This window comes from Macaca thibetana, chromosome 15 (genome assembly GCF_024542745.1).
Source record: "Macaca thibetana thibetana isolate TM-01 chromosome 15, ASM2454274v1, whole genome shotgun sequence".
NCBI lineage: Eukaryota > Metazoa > Chordata > Mammalia > Primates > Cercopithecidae > Macaca > Macaca thibetana.
This window is the reverse complement of record NC_065592.1, coordinates 9,804,284-9,829,302: the sequence shown is the minus strand read 5'-3', so window position 1 is coordinate 9,829,302 and position 25,019 is coordinate 9,804,284. Positions and strand designations below refer to the sequence as shown.

The window sequence follows — 25,019 nt, the reverse complement described above, 5'->3', positions numbered from 1 at the left end:
TCAGCCTCCCAGAGTTCTAGGATTACAGGCATGAGCCACTGGGCTTGATCAACCTTCTTGCTTCTTTTTTTTTTTTTTTTTTTTTTTTTTTTGAGATGGAGTCTCGCTCTGTCACCCAGGCTGGAGTGCAGTGGCCTGATCTCGGCTCACTGCAAGCTCCGCCCCCCAGGTTCATGCCATTCTCCTGCCTCAGCCTCCGGAGTAGCTGGGACTACAGGCGTCCGCCACCTCGCCCGGCTAGTTTTTTGTATTTTTTTTTAAGTAGAGACGGGGTTTCACCGTGTTAGCCAGGATGGTCTCGATCTCCTGACCTCGTGATCCGCCCGTCTCGGCCTCCCAAAGTGCTGGGATTACAGGCTTGAGCCACCGTGCCCGGCCCCTTCTTGCTTCTAAATGATGGATAATAGCATTTCTTTGACCCCCATTTTATATTATTGTATTTATTTTTCTCAAGACAGAATCTTGCTGTGTTGTCCAGGCTGGAGTGTAGTTGCATGATCTTAGCTCGCTGCAACCTCTGCCTCCCAGGTTCAGGCGATTTGCCTGCCTCAGCCTCCCAAGTAGCTGGGACTACAGGTGTGCGCTACCAGCTACCACACCCAGCTAGTCTTTGTAATTTTTTATTTTTTATTTATTATTATTATTATTATTTTGAGATGGAGTTTCGCTCTTGTTGCCCAGGCTGGAGTGCAATGGCGCGATCTCGGCTTACAGCAACCTCTGCCTCCCAGGTTCAAGCCATTCTCCTGCCTCAGCCTCCAGAGTAGCTGGGATTACAGGCATGCGCCACCACGACCGACTAATTTGTATTTTTAGTAGAGACGGGGGTTTCTCCATGTTGGTCAGGCTGGTCTCGAACTCCGGACCTCAGGTGATCCACCCGCCTTGGCCTCCCAAAGTGCTGGGATTACAGGTGTGAGCTACTGCGCCCGGCTGTAATTTTTTATTTTATTCTTTTTTTTTTGTTGTTGTTGTTGTTGAGATGGAGTTTTGCTCTTGTCATTCAGGCTGGAGTGTAGTGGCGTGACTGGCTCACTGCAACCTCCACCTCCCGGGTTCAAGCAATTCTCCTGCCTTAGCCTCCCTAGTAGCTGGAATTACAGGCGCCCACCACCACACCCAGCTAATTTTATTTTTTTGTGTGTGTATTTTTAGTAGAGACGGGGTTTCACCATGTTGGCCAGGCTGGTCTCGAACTCCTGACCTTGTGATCCACCTGCCTTGGCCTCCCAAAGTACTGGGATTACAGGCGTGAGCCACTGCGCCCGGCTAGCCTTTTTATTTTTTTAGTAGAGACAGGGTTTCATCATGTTGGCCAGGCTGGTCTTGAACTCCTGACCTTACGTGATCTGCTGTCCTCGGCCTCCCAAAGTGCTGGGATTACAGGCATGAGCCACCATGCCCAGCCAAGCCCCATGTTAAAGAACCTACTATGTGCCAGGTGCTTGTGTTAATGTCTAGACCTCAACAATTCTAATGTGTAAATGTCACATTTTGCCTCTGATTATTAAATCTGGGCATATTTCACAGAGCCAGGTTGCCTTTGCTTATATGTCAATACCACTTGGTTGACTTCCCATAGCGGGACAACCCAGCATTGTCCATGGCTCAACCAATTTCACTTATTTTCCAGTCCATTGTGAGGGAAGTGATTAGTGCAAAGCACAACATGTGGCTTCCTTCAGTAAGAGCACCGGAGCCTGTCTGTTCCAAGTCACTGTCAGTACTTGATCCTTCATCACCTTTCCACCTCCTGGAGGACGCTCCTCCACAAAGTCCTGGCACAACCTCCCATAAACGCAAGATGCCAGGACGGGCTGAATGGCCTGCTGTAGACTAGGCAGTGACTAGCACACCTCCCTTGGGCTGAGATAATGGCGTCTATTTCACCAGCTGTGTCTTTTCTCACATGTGGATGGAGGGGTTTTTTAGGGTAAAGCCCTAAAAAGTGGCACGGGCTGAACCAGCAAGCTCAGTCTGATTAAGAGATGGGCCCAAGAGAGGTCTGGTTCATTCATCTGTAATTTGTAATTTACCATAATTTGGGGTGAGGATTTACTTTTTCCACAAGTATACGTGTTTTTTTGTTTGTTTGTTTGGTTTGGTTTGTTTGTTTTTTGAGACCGAGTTTCGCTCTTGTTGACCAGGCTGGAGTGCAACAGCATGATCTCAGCTCACCGCAACCTCTGCCTCCCGGGTTCAAGCGATTCTCCTGCCTCAGCCTCCTGAGTAGCTGGGATTACAGGCATGCGCCACCATGACCGACTAATTTTTTGTATTTTTAGTAGAGACGGGGTATCTCTGTGTTGTTCAGGCTGGTCTCGAACTCCCGACCACAGGTGATCCGCCCGCCTCAGCCTCCCAAAGTTTTGGGATTACAGGCGTGAGCCACCGCGCCCGGCAGACGTTCTTTCTTTTTTAAAGCTTTTTTCTTTTTGAGACGGAGTCTCGGGGTCTCACTCTGTCGCCCAGGCTGGAGTGCAGTGGCAGGATCTCGGCTCACTGCAACCTCCGCTTACCGGGTACAAGCGATTCTCCTGCCTCAGCCTCCTGAGTAGCTGGGATTACAGGCGCCCGCCACCACGCCAGGCTAATTTTTCTATTTTTAGTAGAGACGGGGTTTCACCATGTTGGCCAGGCTGGTCTCCATCTCCTGACCTCGTGATTCGTCCGCCTCGGCCTCCCAAACTGCTGGGATTACAGGCGTGAGCCACTGCGCCTGGCCTAGTATACGTTCTTGTAGTGACTAATATCTCCTCTGGGCCACCCACTCCGAGGAGAAGGGCAATTTTGGATTAGCCCACATTACACTAACAACATGCGAGACAAAGAGACTTGAGGGGCTTGGTCGAGGAGGCCCTGCGCGTTAGAGGCGGGAGCTAGGTTGTGGACGGGCTCAAAATTAGAGGCGGCGGCCGGCCAGCTCTAAGGGCTGAATCCGGCTGGGCGACCCGGCGACCTTCAGGGGGCGCTGTCCACCCCCCATCCCAATCCCCAACTGGCCGGCTCCTGCCGGCGTGCGGCGGGGAAGGCCAGAGGACTGGGCGCCGGCGATGAACCTCCCGCGCGTCCAACCCGGGGGTGCGGCGCGGTCACGCCCAGCGAGAACTGCGGACGCCGAAGCCCGGGTGCTGGACCCGGAATCCCGCGGAATTTTGGATCCGAGGAAGGCGCTGGAGCGCGGGACCTCGGGCGTGGGGTCCGGGGCGCTGGACCGGCGCGGACGGGAGGCGGCGCTGGACCGGCGTGGACGGGAGGCGGTGCTGGCCCCGGGGGCCAGCGGGTCTCGGGAGGGGGCGCCCGATCCCGCGTCTCCGGCGCCGCTTCCCGGGAAGTTTCAAGTTTGAAAGTCCTGGCGGAGGGGCTGCGGCTTCCGGGACCGGAGTGGCGGAGAGGAGGGCCCCAAGCGGCCGGAGCGGCGCCATGGAGGAGGGGGCGCCGCGGCAGGTGAACGGCGCGGGAGGGGCCCGCGGGGCTGGTGGGGTGCGGGGAAGCCTCGGTCATCGCCCCGGAGCCCCGAACCGAGGCCGCGTCCCCCAACCCGCCCCTCACCCGCGCCCCTTCCCTGCCCTTTCCCTGGCCCCGGCCCCGCGACGCGCTTGCAGAGCAGACCTGAGCTCCGGGTTGGGTTGTTCCTGGACCCTGCAGCGTCTCCAAATTAGCCCGCGGCTGAGCCGGAGCCCGTACCTCAACCAGCCAGTGAGCGAGGACGGCTGAGTCCGCAGTGTGCGCCACGAGGGTGGTCCTCAGAGTGTCCTTAAGTCGGTTCTCCCCGGTGGGGCTCCAAGGCCGACTGGAATTAGCCGGGATAGAAGGGGGGACCACACGGGCCTGGGGGGATTAGAATGTGCGCGCTGCGCGGGGCGCAGTCTGTGCGCGCTTGGCAGTGGCGGGAGTCCCTCTCGCAGCGCACGAGGCTCGAGGGGAGCGTGGATGAGAGGGGAGCGGCCTCCCCCGCCCCGGGGCGGGAACCTTTGGGTACGTATAGTGGGTTCTAGAACTTGGAGGGGGCCGGGTTTCCTGCCAGAGCTGGCAGTAGGTGCTGGTGCGCGTGGGCCCGGAGGACCGAGGTCGTGTCTGTCTGCTACTGGGGAGGGAGAGGTGGTGTCCTGCCCCGGAGCCAGTGGTGGGGAGGGGGGCATTTGCGGACAGGAGTGGGTCCCCGCAAAGAGCAGAAAGGAGGTGGTGTGTGTGTCCATGTTGGAGTTCCAACCCGGGGCAGACAGGACCATAGGGGTGTTTGGGGGTGCGTGTAGACTCCTTGAGTGCCCAAGCCAGTTGCTTAAGCCGCCTTCAGGGCTGGGGCTTGGTCTGCCCCTTCCCACCCTCTTCCTCTGGAGGTCCCTCCGCCTGTTCCAGACGTAGCTTGTACACATTTTCCGATTTCCTGCGGGGCTCCACCCTGCAGCGGCAGCGGCAGCTGGGTGACTCAGGACCCCGGTGGCCGGGCCCCCAGCTCCATGGGACCTTTGTTTGCTCCGGTCTTTGGCTCTGGCCCTGTGGCCTAGGGCGGTCAGAGGATTTCCTGAGCCTCGCCCTTGCCCTCTGACAGCTGGGCCAGCAGGCCCCCGCTGAGGTCTGGGGCGGGAGGGGGGGGGTGGTCCCTGAGTCTGGGGTTGCGGCCCCTTCCACTGGGCTCAGGAGAAGATGGAACACAGAGAGGTAAGATGGGGTCCCTGCAAGAACCCGTGTTGCGGGGCATCGTGGGTTACCCTGGCCTGAGGTCACCTTTGGCACCGGTTGGTTTGAAATGCTGGCGGCTGGAAAGGAGGTGTTCCTGTTCCTGGCTCCAACCTGGGTGAAGCCGTGAGAGAGCTTTCTACTTCCTCCCAGGAGCTGAGCAGTGGGTGGGCACCCGGAGATCTCCCCAGTCCCTCTCCGTGCCTCCGCTTTGCTACCTGTGGCATTGGGACATTAGGGGAACAAGCCCTGGCTCCCAGACTCCTGGCTGCCTTCTCATATGGCTTTGTGTGAACTCCTACTCGGCGTTGAGCTTTTCTGGCTCCTGGACTCTACTTTGGATCCCAGACATAGAGCAGCCTGATTACCCAGGGCTGCCAGGGACAGCTGGGGCCTGAGAGATGGTGGTCTCTCCTTCTCTGTGTCTTGACTGTGGGCAAGTTACTTCACCTCTCTGGGCCTCAGTTTCCTCACTAGAAAACAGAGGTAATAAATAGGCCATGCGTGGTGGCTCACACCTGTAATCCCAGCACTTTGGGAGGCTGAGGCGGGCAGATCACCTGAGGTTGGGAGTTCGAGACCAGCCTGACCAACATGGAGAAACCCCGTCTCTACTAAAAACACAAAATTAGCCAGGGGTGGTGGCGTGTGCATATAATCCCAGCTACTCACGAGGCTGAGGCAGGAGAATTGCTTGAACCCAGGAGGCAGAGGCTGTGGTGAACCGAGATGGTGCCACCGCACTCCATGCTGGGCAACAAGAACAAAACTCTGTCTCAAAAAACAAAAAAAGAAAAAGAAAAGAAAATGGGGGTAATGACCGCTGCTACCGGGTGGGGTTGCTGGGAGGAGTGATGTGGTAATCTATACAAAGCTCTTAGAATAGAACCTGGCACCCGTGTACCGTGTGAACTATCCCCCCTGCCCCACCCTTCTCTAACGGGCAGAGAACAGGAGCCTGGCCTAGATGAGTGGCCTCGGAGTTTCCATCTGGCTCAGGCCTGAGCTCTAAAGGGAGAGAGGCTTCCCAAACCCTGTGCTTGTCAGTCCTGGGTGCCGTCCCTTCCTCCGCCTCCATCTGCAGTGAGCAGAGGCCGCCGGTGGCCGTTGCACCCCGTGATTGCTTTCCACCCTCTGCTTTCCACCGGCCCTGCAGCCTGGGCCGACCCAGTGGCCCCCGGAGGATGAGAAAGAGGTGATCCGGCGGGCCATCCAGAAGGAGCTGAAGATCAAGGAGGGGGTGGAGAACCTGCGGCGCGTGGCCACAGACCGCCGCCACTTGGGCCATGTGCAGCAGCTGCTGCAGTCCTCCAACCGCCGCCTGGAGCAGCTGCATGGAGAGCTGAGGGAGCTGCATGCCCGAATCCTGCTGCCCGGCCCTGGGCCTGACCCGGCTGGTGAGTGAGGAGCCGAGACCCCTCTGGACAGAAGGCTCCAGGCCGATCTGGCCCCTGGCCTTGGCCCTGGCCACTGTGGCGAGACCACCTCATTTCCTGCCCATAGATCAGTCGGGGAAGGAGGAGAGGCCACAGTGGGGGTATCGGCTCTGAGTGACGGACTTATGTGCTTGATACCCCTGTGCACAGAGCCTGTGGCCTCAGGACCCCGGCCGTGGGCAGAGCAGCTCAGGGCTCGGCACCTAGAGGCTCTCCGGAGGCAGCTGCATGTGGAGCTGAAGGTGAAGCAGGGGGCTGAGAACATGACCCACACGTGTGCCAGTGGCACCCCCAAGGTAAGGCCCCACAGTTTGATGGCAGGGGCACCCTGGCCCCTGGTCCGACAGGGAAATGCAGCTCAGCCATTGAGCCCATAAGGAGACACCATCCTAGCCTGCAGTCTGATGGGGAAAATATGGCCCCAAACCCCAACTGGGTGAGGAAGGCATGGCTGTAGCCCCTAGTGTGACACAGAAAGCCTTGTCCTGGTCTAATGGGATCCTAGCTCAGCCCCAGTCCCAGCTCCCAGCATGATGTCAGGAACTGGGCCTCAGTATTTGTATGACAAGAAGGCTTGGCTGTGGTCCTGATATGATGAGGGAGGCAGGACCTTAGCCTTAATCTAATCGGGGAGGCTTAGCTTAGCCCCTGTCCTGATCTAGTGGGCGAGGTTTAGCTTAGCACCAGCCCTGATCTAATGGGCGAGGCTTAGCCCCTGCCCTGATCTGATGGGGGAGGCTTAGCTTAGCCCCTGCCCTGATCTAATGGGGAAGAGTTAGCACCAGCCCTGATCTGATGGGAGAGGCATGACCCCAGCCCTGATACAAAAGGGGAAGCTTGACCCCAGCCCTTGTTGGTTTGATGAAAAAGGCTCCCCTGACCCACCAACTAGTCCAACAAAGGAGGTTTGATTCTAGTGTTTGGCCTACTGAGTGAGGTTTGACTTTAACCCTGTTCTGATGGGGGAGACCAGGCTTTCACTTTAACCCTGGTCTGATGGGGGAAGCTATGGCCCAGGCCTGCTCTGATGGGCTTGTGCCACGGCTCCATAGGAGAGGAAGCTCCTGGCAGCTGCCCAGCAGATGCTGCGGGACAGCCAGCTGAAGGTGGCCCTGCTGCGGATGAAGATCAGCAGCCTGGAGGCCAGTGGGTCCCCGGAGCCAGGTGAGGCCTTGAGATACAGGGAGGGCGGAGCAGGGCAGAGCAGAGGCTTAGAGCTGCCCTCCTTCCCACAGGGCCTGAGCTGCTGGCGGAGGAGCTACAGCATCGACTGCACGTTGAGGCATCCGTGGCCGAGGGCGCCAAGAACGTGGTGAAACTGCTCAGTAGCCGGAGAACACAGGACCGCAAGGCGCTGGCCGAGGTCAGGTCCCAGCCATGGCCCTCTCCTAAGGCCGGCTTCTTCCCATACCACCCTCCGCAGGGGCGTGAAGGGAGGGTGGCTGTGTAGAAGCAGGACTTCTCTGTCGAGACTTCATGCGGAAGGTGACTCCGGGTGACCTGGGCTGCTGCCCCCTGCCATATAATCCACAAACCTGGCTCTACCTTGTCCCCTCTGCAGGCCCAGGCCCAGCTACAGGAGTCCTCCCAGAAACTGGACCTCCTTCGGCTGGCCTTGGAGCAGCTGCTGGAGCAGCTCCCTCCCGCCCACCCTTTGCGCAGCAGAGTGGCCCGAGAGCTGCGAACTGCAGTGCCTGGATACCCCCAGCCTTCAGGGACACCTGTGAAGCCCACCGCCCTGACAGGTAGCCAGAAGTTCCTCCCACTTCAGAGCTCTCTTTCTTTTTTGGGAGAGACCCGGAAGCACAAATCACTTTGGGGAAGAGTTCAAGAGTTTCAGTCCTGCCCCACCACCCACTAGCAGCGTGACCTTGGGAAACTGACATTCCTCTTCAAACCTCAGTTTATCCATCTGTAAAATGGGGATGATATAGCACCTACCTCACAGGGTTACTGTGTTGCACGTGATGTGCCTAGCAGAGTCAGCACTCAGTGTAGCTTGTATTTACATAAATAAGCAGAATAGTACTTAAAGCACTGGTGTTAGGAAGCTCTGGAAAGCTTGATACCCAGCACTGGGCAGCTTGGACTATTAGAAAGTTTTCTAGGCTGGGCACGGTGGCTTACACCAGTAATTCCAGCACTTTGGGAGGCCAAGGTGAGTGGATCATGAAGTCAGGAGTTCAAGACCGGCCTGGCCAAGATGGTGAAACACTGTCTCTACTAAAAATACAAAAATTAGCCAGGTGTGGTGGTGTGCTTCTGTAATCCTGGCTACTCGGGAGGCTGAGGCAGAGAATTGCTTGAACCCCAGAGGCGGAGGTTGCAGTGAGCTGAGATTGCGCCATTGCACTCCACCCTGGGCGACAGGGCATGCCCTGTTGTGAAGCTCCGCCTCCCAGGTTCACACCATTCTCCCGCCTCAGCCTCCTGTGTAGCTGGGACTATAGGTGCCCGCCACCACACCCGGCTAATTTTTTGTTTTTGTATTTTTAGTAGAGACGGGGTTTCACCATGTTAGCCAGGATGGTCTCCATTGCCTGACCTTGTGATCTGCCCGCCTCCGCCTCCCAAAGTGCTGGGACAGGCGTGAGCCACCATGTCCGGCCAAAAAAGTTAATTATCTTGTACTGAGATCTGTCTCCTTGTAGCAGCAGCCAAATTGTAATCAGCAAATAATCTGAGAGCATGGGCTTTGAAGCTGTATCCCACCGAGATACAGTGCGAGCTGGAAAGGCCAGTGCCTACCTGCACAGAGCACTGCTACAGGGCCGACTGACCCCATTCCTTTGTGAGCAGAGCTGAGAAGAGGAAATGCAGGCTCTGGATGGAGCCCTCTCACCTGGCCTTGGGGAATCGAGAAATGTTTTCTTTTCTTTTTTTTTTTTTTGAGATGGAGTCTCGCACTGTCGCCCAGACTGGAGTGCGGTGGTGTGATATCAGCTCACTGCAACCTCCGCCTCCTGGGTTCAAGCAATTCTCCTGCCTCAGCTTCCCAAGTAGCTGGGATTCCAGGCCCACGCCACCATGTCTGGCTAATTTTTGTTTTATTAGTAGAGACAGAGCTTCGCCATGTTGGCCAGGCTGGTCTCGAACTCCTGACCTCCTGTGATCCACCTGCCTTGGCCTCCCAAACTGCTGGGATTACAGGTGTGAGCCACCACGCCCGGCCCGAGGAGTGTTTTCTGGAGGAGGTGGTGTCTTGGCCTTGAAGGACTTACATAGGAGTACTTATGGCCAAGTAGACAAGTTCAGAAATGCAGAAGAAACAGCTTGTTAAAAGGCCTAGAATTCAGCTACTCAAGGCCACCCCATATCCTGTCTCCTGGCTAAACACCCCAGTTACTTGAGTTGTCCTTTTTTTTTTTTTTTTTTTTTTTTTTTGGAGACAGAGTTTTGCTCTTATTGCCCAGGCTGGAGTGCAGTGGCACGACCTCGGCTCACCACAACCTCTGCCTCCTGGGTTCAAGCAATTCTCCTGCCTCAGCCTCTCAAATAGCTGGGATTACAGGCATGTGCCACCACGCCTGGCTAATTTTTATATTTTTAGTAGAGATGGGATTTCTCCATGTTGGTCAGTCTGGTCTCGAACTTCTGACCTCAGGTGATCCTCCACCCGCCTCAGCCTCCCAATGTGCTGGGATTATAGGCATGAGCCACCTCGCCCAGCCTCTTTTTTTTCTTTTTTTTTTTTTTTTGAGACAGTCTTACTTTGTCACCCAGGCTGTAGTGCAGTGGCATGAGTTCGGCTCACTGCAAGCTCTGCCTCCCGGGTTCACACCATTCTCCTGCCTCAGTCTCCCGAGTAGCTGGGACTACAGGCATCCGCCACTGCACCCGACTAATTTTTTGTATTTTTAGTAGAAACGGGGTTTCACCGTGGTCTCGATCTCCTGACCTCGTGATCCGCCCACCTCGACCTCCCAAAGTGCGGGGATTACAGGTGTGAGCCACCGCGCCCGGCCTTTTTTTTTTTTTTTTTTTTTTTTTTTGAGAGAGAGTCTCGCTCTGTCGCCCAGGCTGGAGTGCAGTGGCGGGATCTCAGGTCACTGCAAGCTCCGCCTCCCGGGTTTACGCCATTCTCCCGCCTCAGCCTCCCGAGTAGCTGGGACTACAAGCGCCCGCCACCGTACCCAGCTAATTTTTTGTATTTTTAGTAGAGACGGGGTTTCACCTCTGTGGTCTTGATCTCCTTTTTTTTTTTGAGAGGGAGTCTCACTCTGTCGCCCAGGCCGTAAGTAGTGCAGTGGTGCGATCTCGGCTCACTGCAAGCTCCGCCTCCCGGGTTCACGCCATTCTCCTGCCTCAGCCTCCCGAGTAGCTGGGACTACAGGCGCCCGCCACCATGCCCGGCTAATTTTTTATGTTTTTAGTAGAGACGGGGTTTCACCATGTTAGTCAGGATGGTCTCGATCTTCTGACCTCGTGATTCACCCGCCTCGACCTCCCAAAGTGCTGGGATTACAGGCGTGAGCCACCACGCCTGGCAGTCTTGATCTCCTGACTTCGTGATCTGCCCACCTCTGCCTCTCAAAGTGCTGGGATTACAGGTGTGAGCCACCATGCTGGGCCTTTTTTTTTTTTTTGAGATAGAGTCTTGGCCGGGCGCGGTGGCTCAAGCCTGTAATCCCAGCACTTTGGGAGGCCGAGACGGGCGGATCACGAGGTCAGGAGATCAAGACCATCCTGGCTAACACGGTGAAACCCCATCTCTACTAACAAATACAAAAAAAACTAGCCGGGCAAGGTGGCGGGCGCCTGTAGTCCCAGCTACTCGGGAGGCTGAGGCAGGAGAATGGCGTAAATCTGGGAGGCGGAGCTTGCAGTGAGCTGAGATCCGGCCACTGCACTCCAGCCTGGGCGACAGAGCCAGACTCCCTCTCATAAAAAAAAAAAAAAAAAAAAAAAAAAAAAAAGAGATAGAGTCTTGCTTTGTCGCCCAGGCTGGAGTGCAGTGGCATGATCTTGACTCACTGCAACCTCTTGTCTCCCAGGTTCAAGCAATTCTCCTGCCTCAGCCTCCCAAGTAGTTGGGATAACAGGCGCCCACCACCATGCCCGGCTAATTGTATTTTTAGTAGAGACGGGGTTTCACCGTGTTGGCCAGGCTGGTCTCGAACTCCCGACCTCAGGTGATCCGCCTGCCTCACCCTCTCAAAGTGCTGGGATTATAAGTGTGAGCCACCGCACCCGGCCTCAAGTTTTTGTTTTTGTTTTTGTTTTTGTTTTTTTTTGAGACAGAGTCTTGCTCTGTCGCCCAGGCTGGAGTGTAATGGCACAATATCGGCTCACTGCAACCTCCGCCTCCTGGGTTCAAGCGATTTTCCTTCCTCAGCCTCCTAGGTAGTTGGGATTACAGGTGCCCAACACCAGGCCCGGCTGATTTTTGTATTTTTGGTTAGGACGGGGTTTTGCCATGTTGGTCACGCTGGTCTTGAACTCCTGATCCCAGGTGATCTGCCCGCCTCGGCCTCCCAAAGTGTTGGGATTACAGGTGTGAGCCACTGCGCCCGGCCGAGCTGTTCTTTCTAAGCTGATCTTTCTACCCTGGACCCCTGCCTTTGTTTACAAGTTCTCTCTGTCTGTAACCCCCAGGCCCAGACTCTCCCTAAATGATACTCTTGGGCCTACTTCGTGTCCTCAAAAGCTGCTAGATCCCCACTGCTTTCTCTGCCCTTTGAGAGACAAACCTCTAGTGACGTGACACATGAACTTACTTCATTGACAAAACACGTTTCATATCCATTGAGGGAGGTGGGGCAGAGCTGGGACTCACCTCCACTGTTCAGATGGGGAAACTGAGGCCCAGGTAGCAGGTGGGTCCGGACAGGAAGCCAGGCTTCCTGCTCCCTGTCCCGAGCTCTTGTCCTTGCCACAGTGCTCTCCAGGCCCCAGCTCTGGGCAGCATCTCGTCATGTGCTGTGTCTGTGTAGCCTGACTGAGGTCTGAGGTCTGAGCCTGTGTCCCTGCCCCTCCAGCATATGGACGGGAGAGCCAGTTGCTCTGCCCTGGAAAGAGGTGGCTGCCACAGAGGAGCGTGCAGTCTGGGACAAGGTGGCTCCTCCCCTGGGAGTGGCCAGGTTGGAGGCCACCCAGGGTGTCATCGGGGTCCAAGGGCACCCTTCGGGGACTCATGGTGCTTGGAAGCTGCAGGGCAGTCAGCAGGCTCCTGTCCAGGCACTCTAGGCTGCCACACTGAGTGAGGTTTCTCAGGTAGCTGCCCTGGCCTCAGGTGGGTAGGGTCTGGGTTCAGCCACCTCCTGGAGAGGGTGGCCTTCCTGGGGTCCCAGGACACCTTGGTGGTAGCAGGGGGAAGATGGCATCTGACAACACCCCCCGCCCACCCTTACCGCAGGGACACTGCAGGTCCGTCTCCTGGGCTGTGAACAGTTGCTGGCAGCCGTGCCTGGACGCTCCCCGGCGGCTGCACTGGCTGGCAGCCCCTCCGACGGCTGGCTTCGGACCAGGGCCAAGCAGCAGCGTGGCCGAGGCGAGCTTGCCAGTGAGTAGGGAAGGAGCTTCGGGGAGGGCAGGAGAGCCCTGCTTCAGGCCTGTGCTGAGCCCCAGCTCTGGCCCTGCAGGCGAGGTGCTGGCTGTGCTGAAGGTGGACAACCGCGTTGTGGGGCAGACGGGCTGGGGGCAGGTGGCCAAACAGTCCTGGGACCAGACCTTTGTCATTCCACTGGAGCGAGTAAGGCTGCTTTTGTGTGGTCAGGGGTGACCTTGGGCTGCGGGGTGGAAGGCTGCCCAGGTCGGGGCTCGTTCTGCACCCCACCCTTCAGCCTGGCCTCCCCAATATAGGCCCGTGAGCTGGAGATTGGGGTGCATTGGCGGGACTGGCGGCAGCTATGTGGCGTGGCCTTCCTGAGACTTGAGGACTTCCTGGACAATGCCTGTCACCAGCTGTCCCTCAGCCTGGTACCACAGGGGCTGCTTTTTGCCCAGGTGCTCACCACCTCCGCCCTCTGACTTGGTGGGCCCCTGGGGGCGTCAGGGCCAGGAAGGCCTTCAAGACCGATGCACTGCATGTAGGTGCAGAGATTGAGGACCAAGAGGAGGTCTCCAACAATAAGGACTCCTGGCCGCTCTCTCAGGGCTGCATCTGGAGGCCTGGGTCCTTGTCCTGACTGCCCTGCCTCAGGTGTGAGCCTGGAAAAGTGCTGTCCTCCCTGGGCCTCTGTTTCTCCACTAGTCTCAGTGAGGACATTGAATCTGTTTCCCTGGGTCCTTCTGGCTCTTGCATCTGGTGACCCTGGGGGCTTGGGCTGTGATCCCAGGGGCAGAGGAGGTGCCACGGCAGGTGAGATGGGAGGCGACTGGTCCACAACCCTGCCCCTACCCCTGCAGGTGACCTTCTGCGATCCTGTCATTGAGAGGCGGCCCCGGCTGCAGAGGCAGGAACGCATCTTCTCTAAACGCAGAGGTGTGGAGGGAATGGGGGCTATGTGCGAGGGAGCACGGCTGGGGCCCCGGGACTAAGGTCCCCTTTTCTCCCAGGCCAGGACTTCCTGAGGGCTTCGCAGATGAACCTCAGCATGGCGGCCTGGGGGCGCCTCGTCATGAACCTGCTGCCCCCCTGCAGCTCCCCGAGCACGATCAGCCCCCCCAAAAGGGTGCCCTCGGACCCCAACAACATCACGAGAGGCCTCTGACCCTGCCACTCCCAGGTGAGGAGCCCCGTCGCCCTAGACTGCACCCTCCTCTGTGGCAGCTGTGGGGCTCCAAATGCAGGCGGTGTCTGTCTGTCTGTCTGTCCATATTGCTCAGCCCCCAACCTCTGTCCATCTCACTTCAGGTGGGTGTGTCCATCCTGCCAGCTGTTGCATCTGACTGTGCTGGGCACTGTGTCTACTTTCTCCCTACAGTAATTTCTTGCCCAAGAAGACCCCCTTGGGCGAAGAGATGACACCCCCACCCAAGCCCCCGCGCCTCTACCTCCCGCAGGAGCCAACATTCGAGGAGACTCCGGTGAGGGGCTGGAGGGACTAGTGGCTCCTGGGACCGGCTGGGCTTGGCGGGCTCACCCAGCTGTGGGGTGGCAGGCCTAAAGGGAAAGAAAGAAGGAAGCCCAGCCCTGCCCTGAGCTCTTCTGTCCTCACAGCGCACCAAACGCCCCCACATGGAGCCTAGGACTCGACGTGGGCCATCTCCACCAGCCTCCCCCACCAGGTACCCACATCCTGTGCACCTTCATGTTTGAGACGTTCGTCTGCTTACTTGAACATTTGTGTATCCATCATACATTACTCCGTGGCTCCCTGGCACACGCGCTGGCTGGCTCTCGGGGTCTGATTTGCTAAACCCACATGATTGAGCTCCAGCTCTATGCCAGCTTCTAGGAGCCCTTCCTGCAGGGGTTTCTCGAGCCCATAGGTTGAGACAGCCCAGGACTGGGCATGGGAGGCTTGGAGTGGCTCTGGGTAGGGACCCAGCCCTTGCCGTAGGGGACTTCCTATACCCTCTCTTTCTTTGCAGGAAAGCCCCTCGGCTTCAGGACTTCCGCTGCTTAGCCGTGCTGGGCCGGGGACACTTTGGGAAGGTAGTGGGCTGAAGAGGGTGCTATGGGACAGGATTGGGGGCCTCATCACATGAGCCGGGCGGACCTGATCTGTGTGGGTGGTAAAGGCTCCCTGGTGTGGCCCACCTGGACCCAACCTGTCTCTGGCCCCAGGTCCTCCTGGTCCAGTTCAAGGGGACGGGGAAATACTACGCCATCAAAGCACTGAAGAAGCAGGAGGTGCTCAGCCGGGACGAGATAGACAGGTGTGTGAGGGCACCGCAGGGCACCCAGGATGGCTGGCCTGGGCTGTGGCATCCAGAGGGCAGCTGAAGTTTCCTGGGGCTTTGGAGAGGTGACCCCGTGGGGCCAGTCAACCCGCATTCTCTTTTGACACCTGCAGTTGTTAACTGTGTTTCTTTGGGCAGGTCCCTTCTTCTCTCTGTCAGTTTGCTCTACTGTAAAATGGGGGCATTGGTGACTGCGCACATTCAGAGCCCCTTGTGAGCCCCTGACATATAGAAACCATCACTCTATGGTCAGGCACGGGAGTTCACGCCTGTAATCCCAGCACTTTGGAAGGCCGAGGCAGGCAGATCACAAGGTCAGGAGATCGAGACCATCCTGGCTAACATGGTGAAACCCTGTCTCTACTAAAAATACAAGAAATTAGCTGGGCATGGTGGCGGGCACCTGTAGTCCCGGCTACTCAGGAAGCTGAGGCAGGAGAATGGCGTTAACCTGGGAGGCAGAGCTTGCCGTGAGCCAAGATCGCGCCACTGCACTGCAGGCTGGGAGACAGTGCGAGACTCCATCCCAAAAAAAAAAAAAAAATGGGGGAGCTGGGCACAGTGGCTCATGCCTATAATCCCGGCACTTCAGGAGGCCAAGGTGGGAGGATTGCTTGAGCCCAGGAGTTCTAGGACAGCCTGGGCAACATGGCGAAACCCCCTCTCTACAAAAAATACAAAAATTAGCTGGGCATGATGGTGCACATGCAGCTACTTGTGAGGCTGTGGTGGGAGGATCACTTGAACCCCAGTGGCGGAGGTTGCAGTGAGCCGAGATCGTACCACATCACTCCAGCCTGGGCAACAAAGTGAGACCCTGTCTCAGAAAAAATAAAAAAAAGACTGGGTGCACTGGCTCACGCTTGTAATCCCAGCATTCTGGAAGGCCGAAGCAGGTGGATAACTTGAGGCCAAGAGTTCGAGACCAGCCTGGGCAACACGGCGAAACCCTGTGTCTACTAAAAATACAAAAATCAGCTGGATGTGGTGGCACACTCCTATAATCCCAGTTACTCGGGAGGCTGAGGCATGAAAATCACTTGAACCCAGGAGGCAGAGGTTGCAGTGAGCTGAGATCACACCACTGCAGTCCAGACCAGGTGACAGCAAGACTCTGTCTCAAAAACAAAAAAACGAAAAGAAACCATCAGTCTACCAGTCTACACGCCTGGCACTTTGGCTGAGGGCCCAGTGAGCCAGGGGTGTTGTGCAAGGCACAGGGCACAGCCCAGGGGAAGTTTTCCTTCCCTCTAATACTCTTGCTCTCTCCTGCAGCCTGTACTGCGAGAAGCGGATCCTGGAGGCTGTGGGCCGCACAGGGCATCCCTTCCTGCTCTCCCTCCTTGCCTGCTTCCAGACCTCCAGCCATGCCTGCTTTGTGACTGAGTTTGTGCCTGGTGGCGACCTCATGATGCAGATCCACGAGGATGTCTTCCCAGAGCCCCAGGCCTGGTGGGTTCCATCCCTCCTGCCTGCCTCTTCCAGCAAACTTTACCTGGTTCCCTACACCCACTGTCTACATCCTGCTTTCCCCCAAGTGCCCAACAGCAGGGGAGCAGGAGTCAGAGTCTTTGGTTTATACCCTGGCACCAACTGACAGCATTTATGTCCCTGGGCATCAGTTTATGAAGCTGTGCATTAGTTTTTTTTTTTTTTTTTTTTTTTTTGGAGATGGAGTTTCACTCTTGTTGCCCAGGCTGGAGTGCAACGGCACGATCTCGGCTCACTGCAACCTCTGCCTCCCTGGTTCAAGCGATTCTCCTGCCTCAGCCTCTCAAGTAGCTGGGATTACAGGCATTGGCCACCACACCTGTCTAATTTTGTATTTTTAGTAGAGATGGGGTTTCTCCATGTTGGTCAGGCTGGTCTGTAACTCCTGACCTCAGGTGATCTGCCCATCTCAGCCTCCCAAAGTGCTGAAATTACAGGCGTGAGCCACCACACCTGGCGAGTCTAAGATATTAATTTGAAAAATAGGCACGATTGGCCAGGCGCCTGTAATCCCAGCACTTTGGGAGGCCGAGGTGGGCGGATCACCTGAGGTCAGGAGTTCACGACCAGCCTGACCAACTTGGTAAAATCTTGTCTCCACTAAAAATACAAAAAATAGCTGGGGATGGTGGCACGCACCTGTAATCCCAACTACTCGAGAGGCTGAGGCCGGAGAATCACTTGAATCCAGGAGGCGGAGGTTGCAGTGAGCTGAGATCCCACCACTTTACTCCAGTCTGACGATGGCAAGACTCCGTCTAAAAAAAAAAAAAGGCCGGGTGCGGTGGCTCGCACTTGTAATCCCAGCACTTTGGGAGGTCGAGGCAGGTGGATCACGAGGTCAAGAGATCGAGACCATTCTGGACAACATGGTGAAACCCCATCTCTACGAAAACTAAAAAAAAAAAAAAAACAACAAAAAAAAACAATAGCTGGGTGTGGTGGCACGTGCCTGTAATCCTAGCTACTGGTGAGCCGAGATTGTGCCACTGCACTCCAGCCTGGGTGACAGAGCGAGACTCCCTCTCAAAAAAAAAAATAAAAAATAGGCATGATGAGTATCAACTGCAGGGACCAACACTTGGTCCCTGGCACCATTTAAGGGCCCAGGAAGCTGGAAATTGAGGTGACCTTGGGACTGTTAGAGCACCCCCACTCTCAGCATGATGCTTGTCCCAGTCTCACTCATCTCTGACTGGCTGGGACATCCAGGATCCCCCAGCCATGGCCATCCTGGTGCCTCCCTGCCCTTCCTCCCTGGTCTTGGGCCTGAGTTCTCCCATAACCACCCCTGCAGCTTCTACGTGGCTTGTGTTGTCCTGGGGCTGCAGTTCTTACATGAGAAGAAGATCATTTACAGGTGACTTTTGTCCCAGGGATGCCTGGGGGTGGGGGTGGGGTGGGTGACACAGACGCTGCCTCTCTCCTGCCTGGGCTGCTCCAGGTGTGGTTGCTGTTTCCTGGGTCTAAGCCCCCCTCATTCCCTTTGATCTGCACCCTTGCCCTCAGGGACCTGAAGTTGGATAACCTTCTGCTGGATGCCCAGGGATTCCTGAAGATCGCAGACTTTGGACTCTGCAAGGAAGGTGGGGGCTGCCCATTGGGATTCATATCTCCAGCCTTGTTTACCCAGCCTGGCCAATAGGATGATGGGCACATGGCATCTCCCAGGAAATCTCACCCACGGATGCCCTGGTTCCGCTGCTCCAGACCTCATTCCAGGGGACAGCTGGGCACACTGGCCCTTTCTTCCCAGTCCTAGAGGCTCGTATAGAGCCCCAGCCTGCACCTGGCCTGAGGGAGAGTCTATAGTCAGGGCTGGGAGAGGAGACTGAATTCTGCCTTTTGTTTTTTTCTTTCTTTATTTTTTATCTTTTTTTTTTTTTGAGACGGAGTCTTGCTGTGCCGCCCAGGCTGGAGCGCAGTGGCGTAATCTTGGCTCACTGCAACCTCTACCTACTAGGTTCAAGCAATTCTGCCTCAGCCTCCCAAGTAGCTGGGACTACAGGCGTGTACCATCACGCTCGGCTAATTTTTGTATTTTTTTTTAGTAGAGACGGGGTTTCACTGTGTTAGCCAGGATGGTCTCGATCTCCTGACCTCATGATCCGCCCACCTCGACCTCCCAAAGTGCTGAGATTACAGATGTGAGCCACTACGCCCGGCTTCTTCTTTTTTTTTTTGAGACAGAGTCTTGCCCTGTTGCCCAGGCTGGAGTGCAATGGCATGATCTTGGCTCACTGCCACCTCTGCCTCAGGGTTCAAGAGATTCTCCCGTCTCAGCTTCCCAAGTAGCTGCAATTATAGGCGCATGCCACCACGCCCCAGCTTATTTTTTGTATCTTTAGTAGAGACGGGGTTTTACCATGTTGGCCAGGCTGATCTCGAACTCCTGACCTCATGATCTGCCTGCGTTGGCCTCCCAAAGTGCTGGGATTACAGGTGTGAGCCACCGTGCCCGGCCGGGTTCTGCCTTCCGTGACCTTAGCCTGTGAGCTTGGCTCCGCATGCAGTCAAATGGTGTCATAACCGTTCCCACCTCCTTGGGTACAGGGCAGGGCTTGGCACAGGCTAAGCTCCCTGGCATCATAAGGCTTGGCTGTTGAGGTTATTATGAATAGGCCACACCAATCTGCTTTTGGCGTACCTGTTGATTTGTAGGGATCGGCTTCGGGGACCGGACTAGCACCTTCTGCGGCACCCCGGAGTTCCTGGCTCCCGAGGTGCTGACCCAGGAGGCGTACACACGGGCTGTGGACTGGTGGGGGCTGGGTGTGCTGCTCTATGAGATGCTGGTGGGTGAGGTGAGTGCTGGAGTGTGCTGTCTGGGCCTCTGGGTTGGAGTAGGGTGGCCCGTGCATCCTGCTGAGCCCCCATCTCCACAGTGCCCTTTCCCAGGGGACACGGAGGAAGAGGTGTTTGACTGTATCGTTAACATGGATGCTCCCTACCCCGGCTTTCTGTCGGTGCAAGGGCTTGAGCTCATTCAGAAGGTAAGCACTGCAGGGTCTGGGTCTGGGCTGGATGGCCGCTTAAGGCCCATGTGCCCTCTGCCATGGGACAGCAGACCCCCTGCCACCCATCCGTAGAGCGCTCTGGGCCAGCGTGCTTGGGGCCTGTGAATGATGGCAGTGCCTGGGGCTGAATGCCCTAAGTGAGCACCTGTCCTATTGCCCAGCTCCTCCAGAAGTGCCCGGAGAAGCGCCTCGGGGCGGGTGAGCAGGATGCCGAGGAGATCAAGGTCCAGCCGTTCTTCAGGGTGAGTGGCTGGGGTGGCGGTGGTCCCCTGTGCCTGGCAGGGTAGGTGACACAGAGTGACTCATGGAGCTGCTGTTCCTGCCATCTCAGGCGCCTCTCCTTTTCCCCCAGACCACCAACTGGCAAGCCCTGCTCGCCCGCACCATCCAGCCCCCCTTCGTGCCCACCCTCTGTGGCCCCGCGGACCTGCGCTACTTTGAGGGCGAGTTCACAGGGCTGCCGCCTGCCCTGACCCCACCTGCACCCCACAGCCTCCTCACTGCCCGCCAACAGGCCGCCTTCCGGGACTTCGACTTTGTGTCAGAGCGATTCCTGGAGCCCTGAGGGCATCTCCTGGCACCTCTGTCCCCTTCCCCCACAGACTGCTAGAGCCTCTGCTTGCCTACCTGTGTGCCCTGCCTGGAGGTCCAGGCCTTGCCGGGTACTTATGAGCCCTTGGGACTCGAGGTGGCAGCCATGGGGCCACTGTTGTGGGCTTTGCTCAGTGTCACTGGGCAAAGTGTGTCCCCTCCCCCTCCAGCTCGCCCTCCTCTACCTCCCAGCGAGACCTGGCCCAGAAAGGGTGCCGCAGCAAGGAGTGATGTGGTTTGTGTTTTTAAGACTGGACTTGCTTTATAGACCATTAAATTTGTAAAAGTGTGCACTGGCAGTCGCCTGGGTGGGGCTGGGGTGGAGCCCAGGGTCTGCTTGGGCCTGAGCTGCCCACAGGTCCTTTTTTCCCTTTCTTCCTTGGAAGGCAGAACTGCCCACCGAGGCAGGGATCTGTCTGTCTTGAAGTTCAGTTCTGGGACCTGGGAGGAGTGGGCAGGAGTCAACCCTCCGAGGGCTGACCCTAGCTGGAGACAGGTCCCCTGGTTTTCAGGCACAAGATAGTAGCCCAGCCTCTAGCAACCCTAAACAGCTGGGCTGCTGCCCTCCTCCTCCTCCTCAGCCCAGAGGGTCTCCCAGGACCCCGAGGGCCATCCACAGAAGAAGTGGGCCAGGTTGCGGGTCAGGCCTCGGTCGAAGGGGTTGCCGGGGCGCTGGCGGAGATAGGCGATGCGGTGTGAGGAGATGAATTCCCAGGTGGTGGTGTTGCTGGCCACCAGGTAGAGGTGTGAGGCGAGGAGCAGGCTGGCCACCAACGAGAGGAGGGACAGCAGCAGGAAGGTGGCGAACAGGAGCCCGCTGGATCGAAGCCACAGTCCCCAGGGCTGGAAGAACTGGAGGCCTGACCTGCAGGGCAGGGGACAGGGGCCTGGTGCTGGGGGAGGGCAGGGGAGCCCTTCCCTCCCTGTGCTGGATCCCTGGGAGTCCTGGCTCTGTCCAGCCCTGTGGGAGCATACATCCCACCCTCCCCCTATGCCCGGGCAGCAGCACCCACCATGCCAGGTACAGGCCCCAGAGAAGCACCACCAGCTGCAGTGCCAGGTAGACCACAAAGAGTGGGTGGTTGCGCTCCCCTACACAGTTCTCCATCCAGGGGCAGTGGTGGTCGTAGCGGCGGACGCAACGGCGGCACTCACGGCAGTGTCGAGCCCTCAGGGGCTGCTGTGGGCATGGAGGAGAGTGGAGGCTCAGTGCCAGCCCTGCTGTGAGCCCACCACTGAGGGGAGGAATCAGGGCCTGATGATGGAAGGCCTTCTTGGAGGAGGGGTGAGGCCCCGGCACTGGGGCAGGAGGAGGTCGAGGAGTCTCAGCTTTGGCCCAACCTCTCCCAGGTGAGTGTCCCTGCACCACTCACCAGCACCAGGCAGTATCTGCAGCGCCGAAGAGGGATGGCTGGAGGAACCATGGCTGTCTGCTCCTCTTTGAGCTCCTCCTGGAATGAGGGGTGGGGTATAAGACAGGATCCCCTTGGGAGACAGGTGGCATTGGCGGGCAGCTCCCCTAGGGGCCGGCTTAGCTCTGGTTGTGGAGTTTAGGCCCCATCCCGTGCAGAATGGAGGTGTGGGGTGCGGTGGAGCACCCTGGACTGAGGGTGGCTGTGTGATGTTTGCAAGTCTCTTCCTTCTCTGGGCCCCAGCAGTTTCCTCACTACTGTAGGATGGGGCTCTAGGGCTGGCAAGAGGATTCACTGAGCTGCCCCCACAAGAGCCTGCAGCACAGAGCCTGGCATGGAGACTGGTGGTGGCTGTTGAGTCTCTGTTGGTGAGAGTAGGGGCCCCTGGTTACCTGAGGCTGGGGCTGCGCATTCACGTAGCCGGGGTCCATGAGTGACACAGCGAGGTAGAGCAGCAGGGAGCCCAGCACCAGGAGCAGGAAGGTGAGGGGCAGGAGCAGCTCGCCCTGCTCCTCCCATTGCCGCAGCTCTGGAGAGGCCGGGAGAGCACAGTGAGGCTGGGCCAGGTAGAACAGGAGTGGGTGGGACTGGGTTGCAGTTGGAGGTGGGGAAGTGTGTTCCTGGCCTGGCAAAGACCTGGAGATGTTGGTTCCATGAGTGGTTGTGTGTGGCCAGCAGTTCATCTGAACTTTATCTGGAGGGTCAGAGGGAACCATGGAAGGTTATAAGGCCAGATCTGTTTTGGAAAACCTCATCGCTAGAGAAATGGATCAGGGGAAGCCTAGGGGCAGAGAGTCTGGCCAGGAGGAAGAAGAGGGGAGCTGCAAAGGCCTGGCAGGAAGTGAGAGAGGAAGGAATGGACAGAGGGGGCTGCTGGGTGAAGGGAGCCAGACCTGACTGGATGTGGGACAGAAGGAGGAGGGGTCCAGCGTCTCTGGCTCTGCAATGGTGAGAGACTGGCCAGGTCTGAAATGCCTGAGAGAGAGATGGGAGGGGGGTGCAGCTGGCAGGCTCAGGTGCTGCAGAGGGGCCTAAGAAAGGGTCCAGTGGCTTCAGCCCATGGAGGTGACAGGATTTTGGGGAGGTAGGGTGCAGGGCAAGGAATGAGGGGGCAGGAGACCACCAGACAGCGGAGTGTAGACAAATCCCGTGTCCCTTGTAAGGGGGAGCAGAGAAGAAAGGGTGGCTTTTGAGGGGGGTCGTTTTCTGATAGGGAGACCTGAGCAAGTTTTTAGGCTAAAGGGTGAAGGTGGTGGAGGAGGTCTGAGGTCTTGGGAGGAAAACCAGAAGGGGCCCCAGTCCAGAAACTGAGGCTGGACCACCATGGAAGGAGGGCTGGGGGCTGCTGTGGGTGACAGTGAGGGAGGCTGCCCGTGGCAGGTGAGGTGCTGGGTAGGGGGCTACTGAGGGGAATGAGGGAAATGGAGGTGGGTAGGTAGGTGAATCTGTGGGAAGATGGGAGACAGGCCTCACCCCGTGGGGTGTTCTCTTGCCTGAGGGGTTGCCTGGACTTGGGCAGCTAGTGGCCATGGGGGTGTGGAGGGTGTGGGTGTGGACACAATGCCAATCCTTGCATCTAGTTGAGCCTCCTAATCGTAAGGATGGGAAGATTTGGGGTCAGTTCCTGGGAAGGAACTGGTGGGTCCCAGGATCAAGGGGCATGGGGCTCAAGTCGGTCCTTGGATCTGGTGGGCACCGGCTGGGTCCTGGGATGGACAGGGCATTTGGCAATGATCAGGAAGATGCTGGGATTAATCAGGAATCAACGGGGTATCAGGCGGAGAGCGGGTGGCTATTGGAATGATAGATGGGGAGGGGGCTTCAGGAGCTGGCAGAGATCGGGCCAATCCCAGGATCTCCCTGGATTAGGCGGGAGACCCAGTGAGACCCGAAACTCGGGGGAACCACGCGGGATCGGGTGGGTCCGGGGTCGCTCGGGGTCCGGCTCACCGGTATCGTGCAGGAAGAGCACCAGCGTGATCCCCCAGGTCAGCACGGTGTGCCCGGTCCGCACCAGGACCCCAGGGCTGAGGAGCGCCCAGGGGGCCATCGCCTCGGCCCGGGGCCCCACCCGGAAGAAGCGCCCAGAAGGGCGGGCCCTCCGAGGGAGGGGAACGCGGTCACCCGGGGATTGGTGGATCTGGGCGCTGGGCAGGGCCGGACTGGATCAGGGAGTCTGCCTATTGGATGGCAGCTGCGGCCGAGTGGACCCTCAAGCCAACAGGTGCCTGAAGAGGCTGAGGGCGGGGCCGGCGCGCGCGCAGCTGGTAACTCCCCCAACTCCAGCCCCACCCGCCAGGTAACTTTTGAAAGCCCAGGCGCGCGCGCGCACCTCCCCCGCGCTCCCCTGTGCCCGCCCTTGCAGCTTCGCGCATGCGCGTAGCTCCCTGGGCGCTTAAAAGATCCAGCGGTTTGCTGTGAGTCCGAGAGGCAAATTTGTGCCCATTTCGAAGATGTAATGACTAAGGTCTCCAGAGGGCCAGGGCTCGCCCAAGGTTGGTCTGTGGTGACAGCTTTACCTCCTTGCTATTTATTCTCAGATATTGCAAACGGAGGAGAGAAAAGTGGAGGTATGTGGTGCACATTCTGACTATGGGTGATCCAACTTAGGCGGGAGTCAGAAATCCCAGCACTGCCCCTTCCTACCTGTGTGACCCTGGGCGAGTTACTGAGCCCCTCTGAGCTGTTTTCTGTCTCTATAAGGGGGATAACAATAGTGTCTTAAGGTGTTTGGGAGGACTAAATAATGGAAGCGCCTTGTCTAGCACGGGGCTGTCTTGCCTCTCCTGCTGTGAGCCACCACCTACAGGCGGACTTTCCCCGCCAGAGGCTTCAGGCCGTCTTCCTTCCCTGTGTCCCCAGGGCCTTCCCCACTCAGCCCTGCCTTTCCACAGCACCTCCCACTGATACCAGCATCCTCCTCCGCCTCCATCTGATTGGCCCCATCCCAGCTCCTCCAGGGTACTCCTCTGACATCTGTTGTTTTTCTCAGCTCAACATCCTTTTCTTGATTGGGGAATTGACTTCCCATCCCATGTGATTGGAGGGACTGCCCCTCACCCCATAGGATGGCCAGCGGCAGGCTGTGGGCGTTCGACTCTGCAGAACCAATCACAGGCCTTCCATGAGATTACTGTCTAGATGCTGAGAGGAAGGGGCATTCTTTTGGATCTCAAGCCTAAGGAATGGGATATAAGGCAACCGAGAGCCATCTTTACGCTGTGCGGTGAGGGCCTACCCTGTCTGTGGCTGGAGAAAATGAGACCAACTTATAAAGACACAGAGATGGATAAGCAGCACTAAAGGAGGGAGTGAGAGATGGTCAGAACAATATTGTCTGAGCTCTCCAGATTCAGCTGTCCCTGAAGCTGATACTAACTGCATCCCCTGGTTGCAAGTCAATTTATTCCCACCTTTTTTTTTTTTTTCCCCAGACAGAGCCTCACTCTGTTGCCTAGGCTGGAGTGCAGTGGCACGATCTGGGCTCACTGCAAACTCCGCCTCCCAGGTTCAAGCGATTCTCCTGCCTCAGCCTCCCAAGTAGCTGGGACTACAGGCGCCCGCCACCACGCCCGGCTAATTTTCTGTATTTTTAGTAGAGACGG

General features: G+C 57.4%; 3 protein-coding genes across 5 annotated transcripts in view; 1 reads left to right on the top strand and 2 right to left on the bottom strand.

Moving 5' to 3' along the window:
- DYNC2I2 (dynein 2 intermediate chain 2) overlaps positions 1–25,019 on the bottom strand; it is a 210,553-nt gene that overhangs the window by 74,503 nt on the left and 111,031 nt on the right. The gene's annotated exons all lie outside the window — the stretch shown is intronic.
- On the top strand, positions 3,264–20,291 carry PKN3 (protein kinase N3). Its single transcript, XM_050759835.1, is given in 23 exon segments — positions 3,264–3,447; positions 5,837–6,077; positions 6,267–6,412; positions 7,169–7,280; positions 7,352–7,479; positions 7,678–7,861; positions 12,472–12,618; positions 12,698–12,807; positions 12,918–13,061; positions 13,464–13,539; positions 13,614–13,717; positions 13,719–13,783; positions 13,982–14,084; positions 14,218–14,285; positions 14,592–14,655; positions 14,788–14,879; positions 16,179–16,355; positions 17,692–17,754; positions 17,904–17,980; positions 19,056–19,198; positions 19,280–19,387; positions 19,573–19,653; positions 19,764–20,291. Coding segments are annotated over 23 exon segments (2,670 nt in total). The 5' UTR covers positions 3,264–3,423; the 3' UTR covers positions 19,977–20,291.
- On the bottom strand, positions 20,245–23,572 carry ZDHHC12 (zinc finger DHHC-type palmitoyltransferase 12). Of its 3 annotated transcripts, none has more exons than XM_050760299.1 (5): positions 23,365–23,564; positions 21,807–21,943; positions 21,376–21,453; positions 21,016–21,182; positions 20,245–20,867 (listed from the first exon to the last, which is right to left on the bottom strand). In XM_050760299.1, the coding sequence occupies exons 1-5, from the start codon at positions 23,462–23,464 to the stop codon at positions 20,546–20,548; spliced, it is 804 nt and encodes a 267-aa protein (XP_050616256.1). In that variant the 5' UTR covers positions 23,465–23,564; the 3' UTR covers positions 20,245–20,545. The 3 variants fall into 3 exon arrangements, with proteins under 3 accessions (XP_050616256.1, XP_050616257.1, XP_050616258.1); XM_050760300.1 differs by having other exon boundaries at positions 20,580–20,895; positions 23,365–23,519; XM_050760301.1 differs by having other exon boundaries at positions 20,644–20,845; positions 23,365–23,572.

Excerpts from the sequence above, each read along its gene's own strand:
- ZDHHC12 (XM_050760299.1), bottom strand. The coding sequence starts at position 23,464 with ATGGCCCCCTGGGCGCTCCTCAGCCCTGGGGTCCTGGTGCGGACCGGG. Across the intron at positions 21,454-21,806 it reads ATGCGCAGCCCCAGCCTCAG|GAGGAGCTCAAAGAGGAGCA; the intron begins GTAACCAGGGGC and ends CCCTCATTCCAG. Across the intron at positions 20,868-21,015 it reads TGGGGCCTGTACCTGGCATG|GTCAGGCCTCCAGTTCTTCC; the intron begins GTGGGTGCTGCT and ends CCTGCCCTGCAG.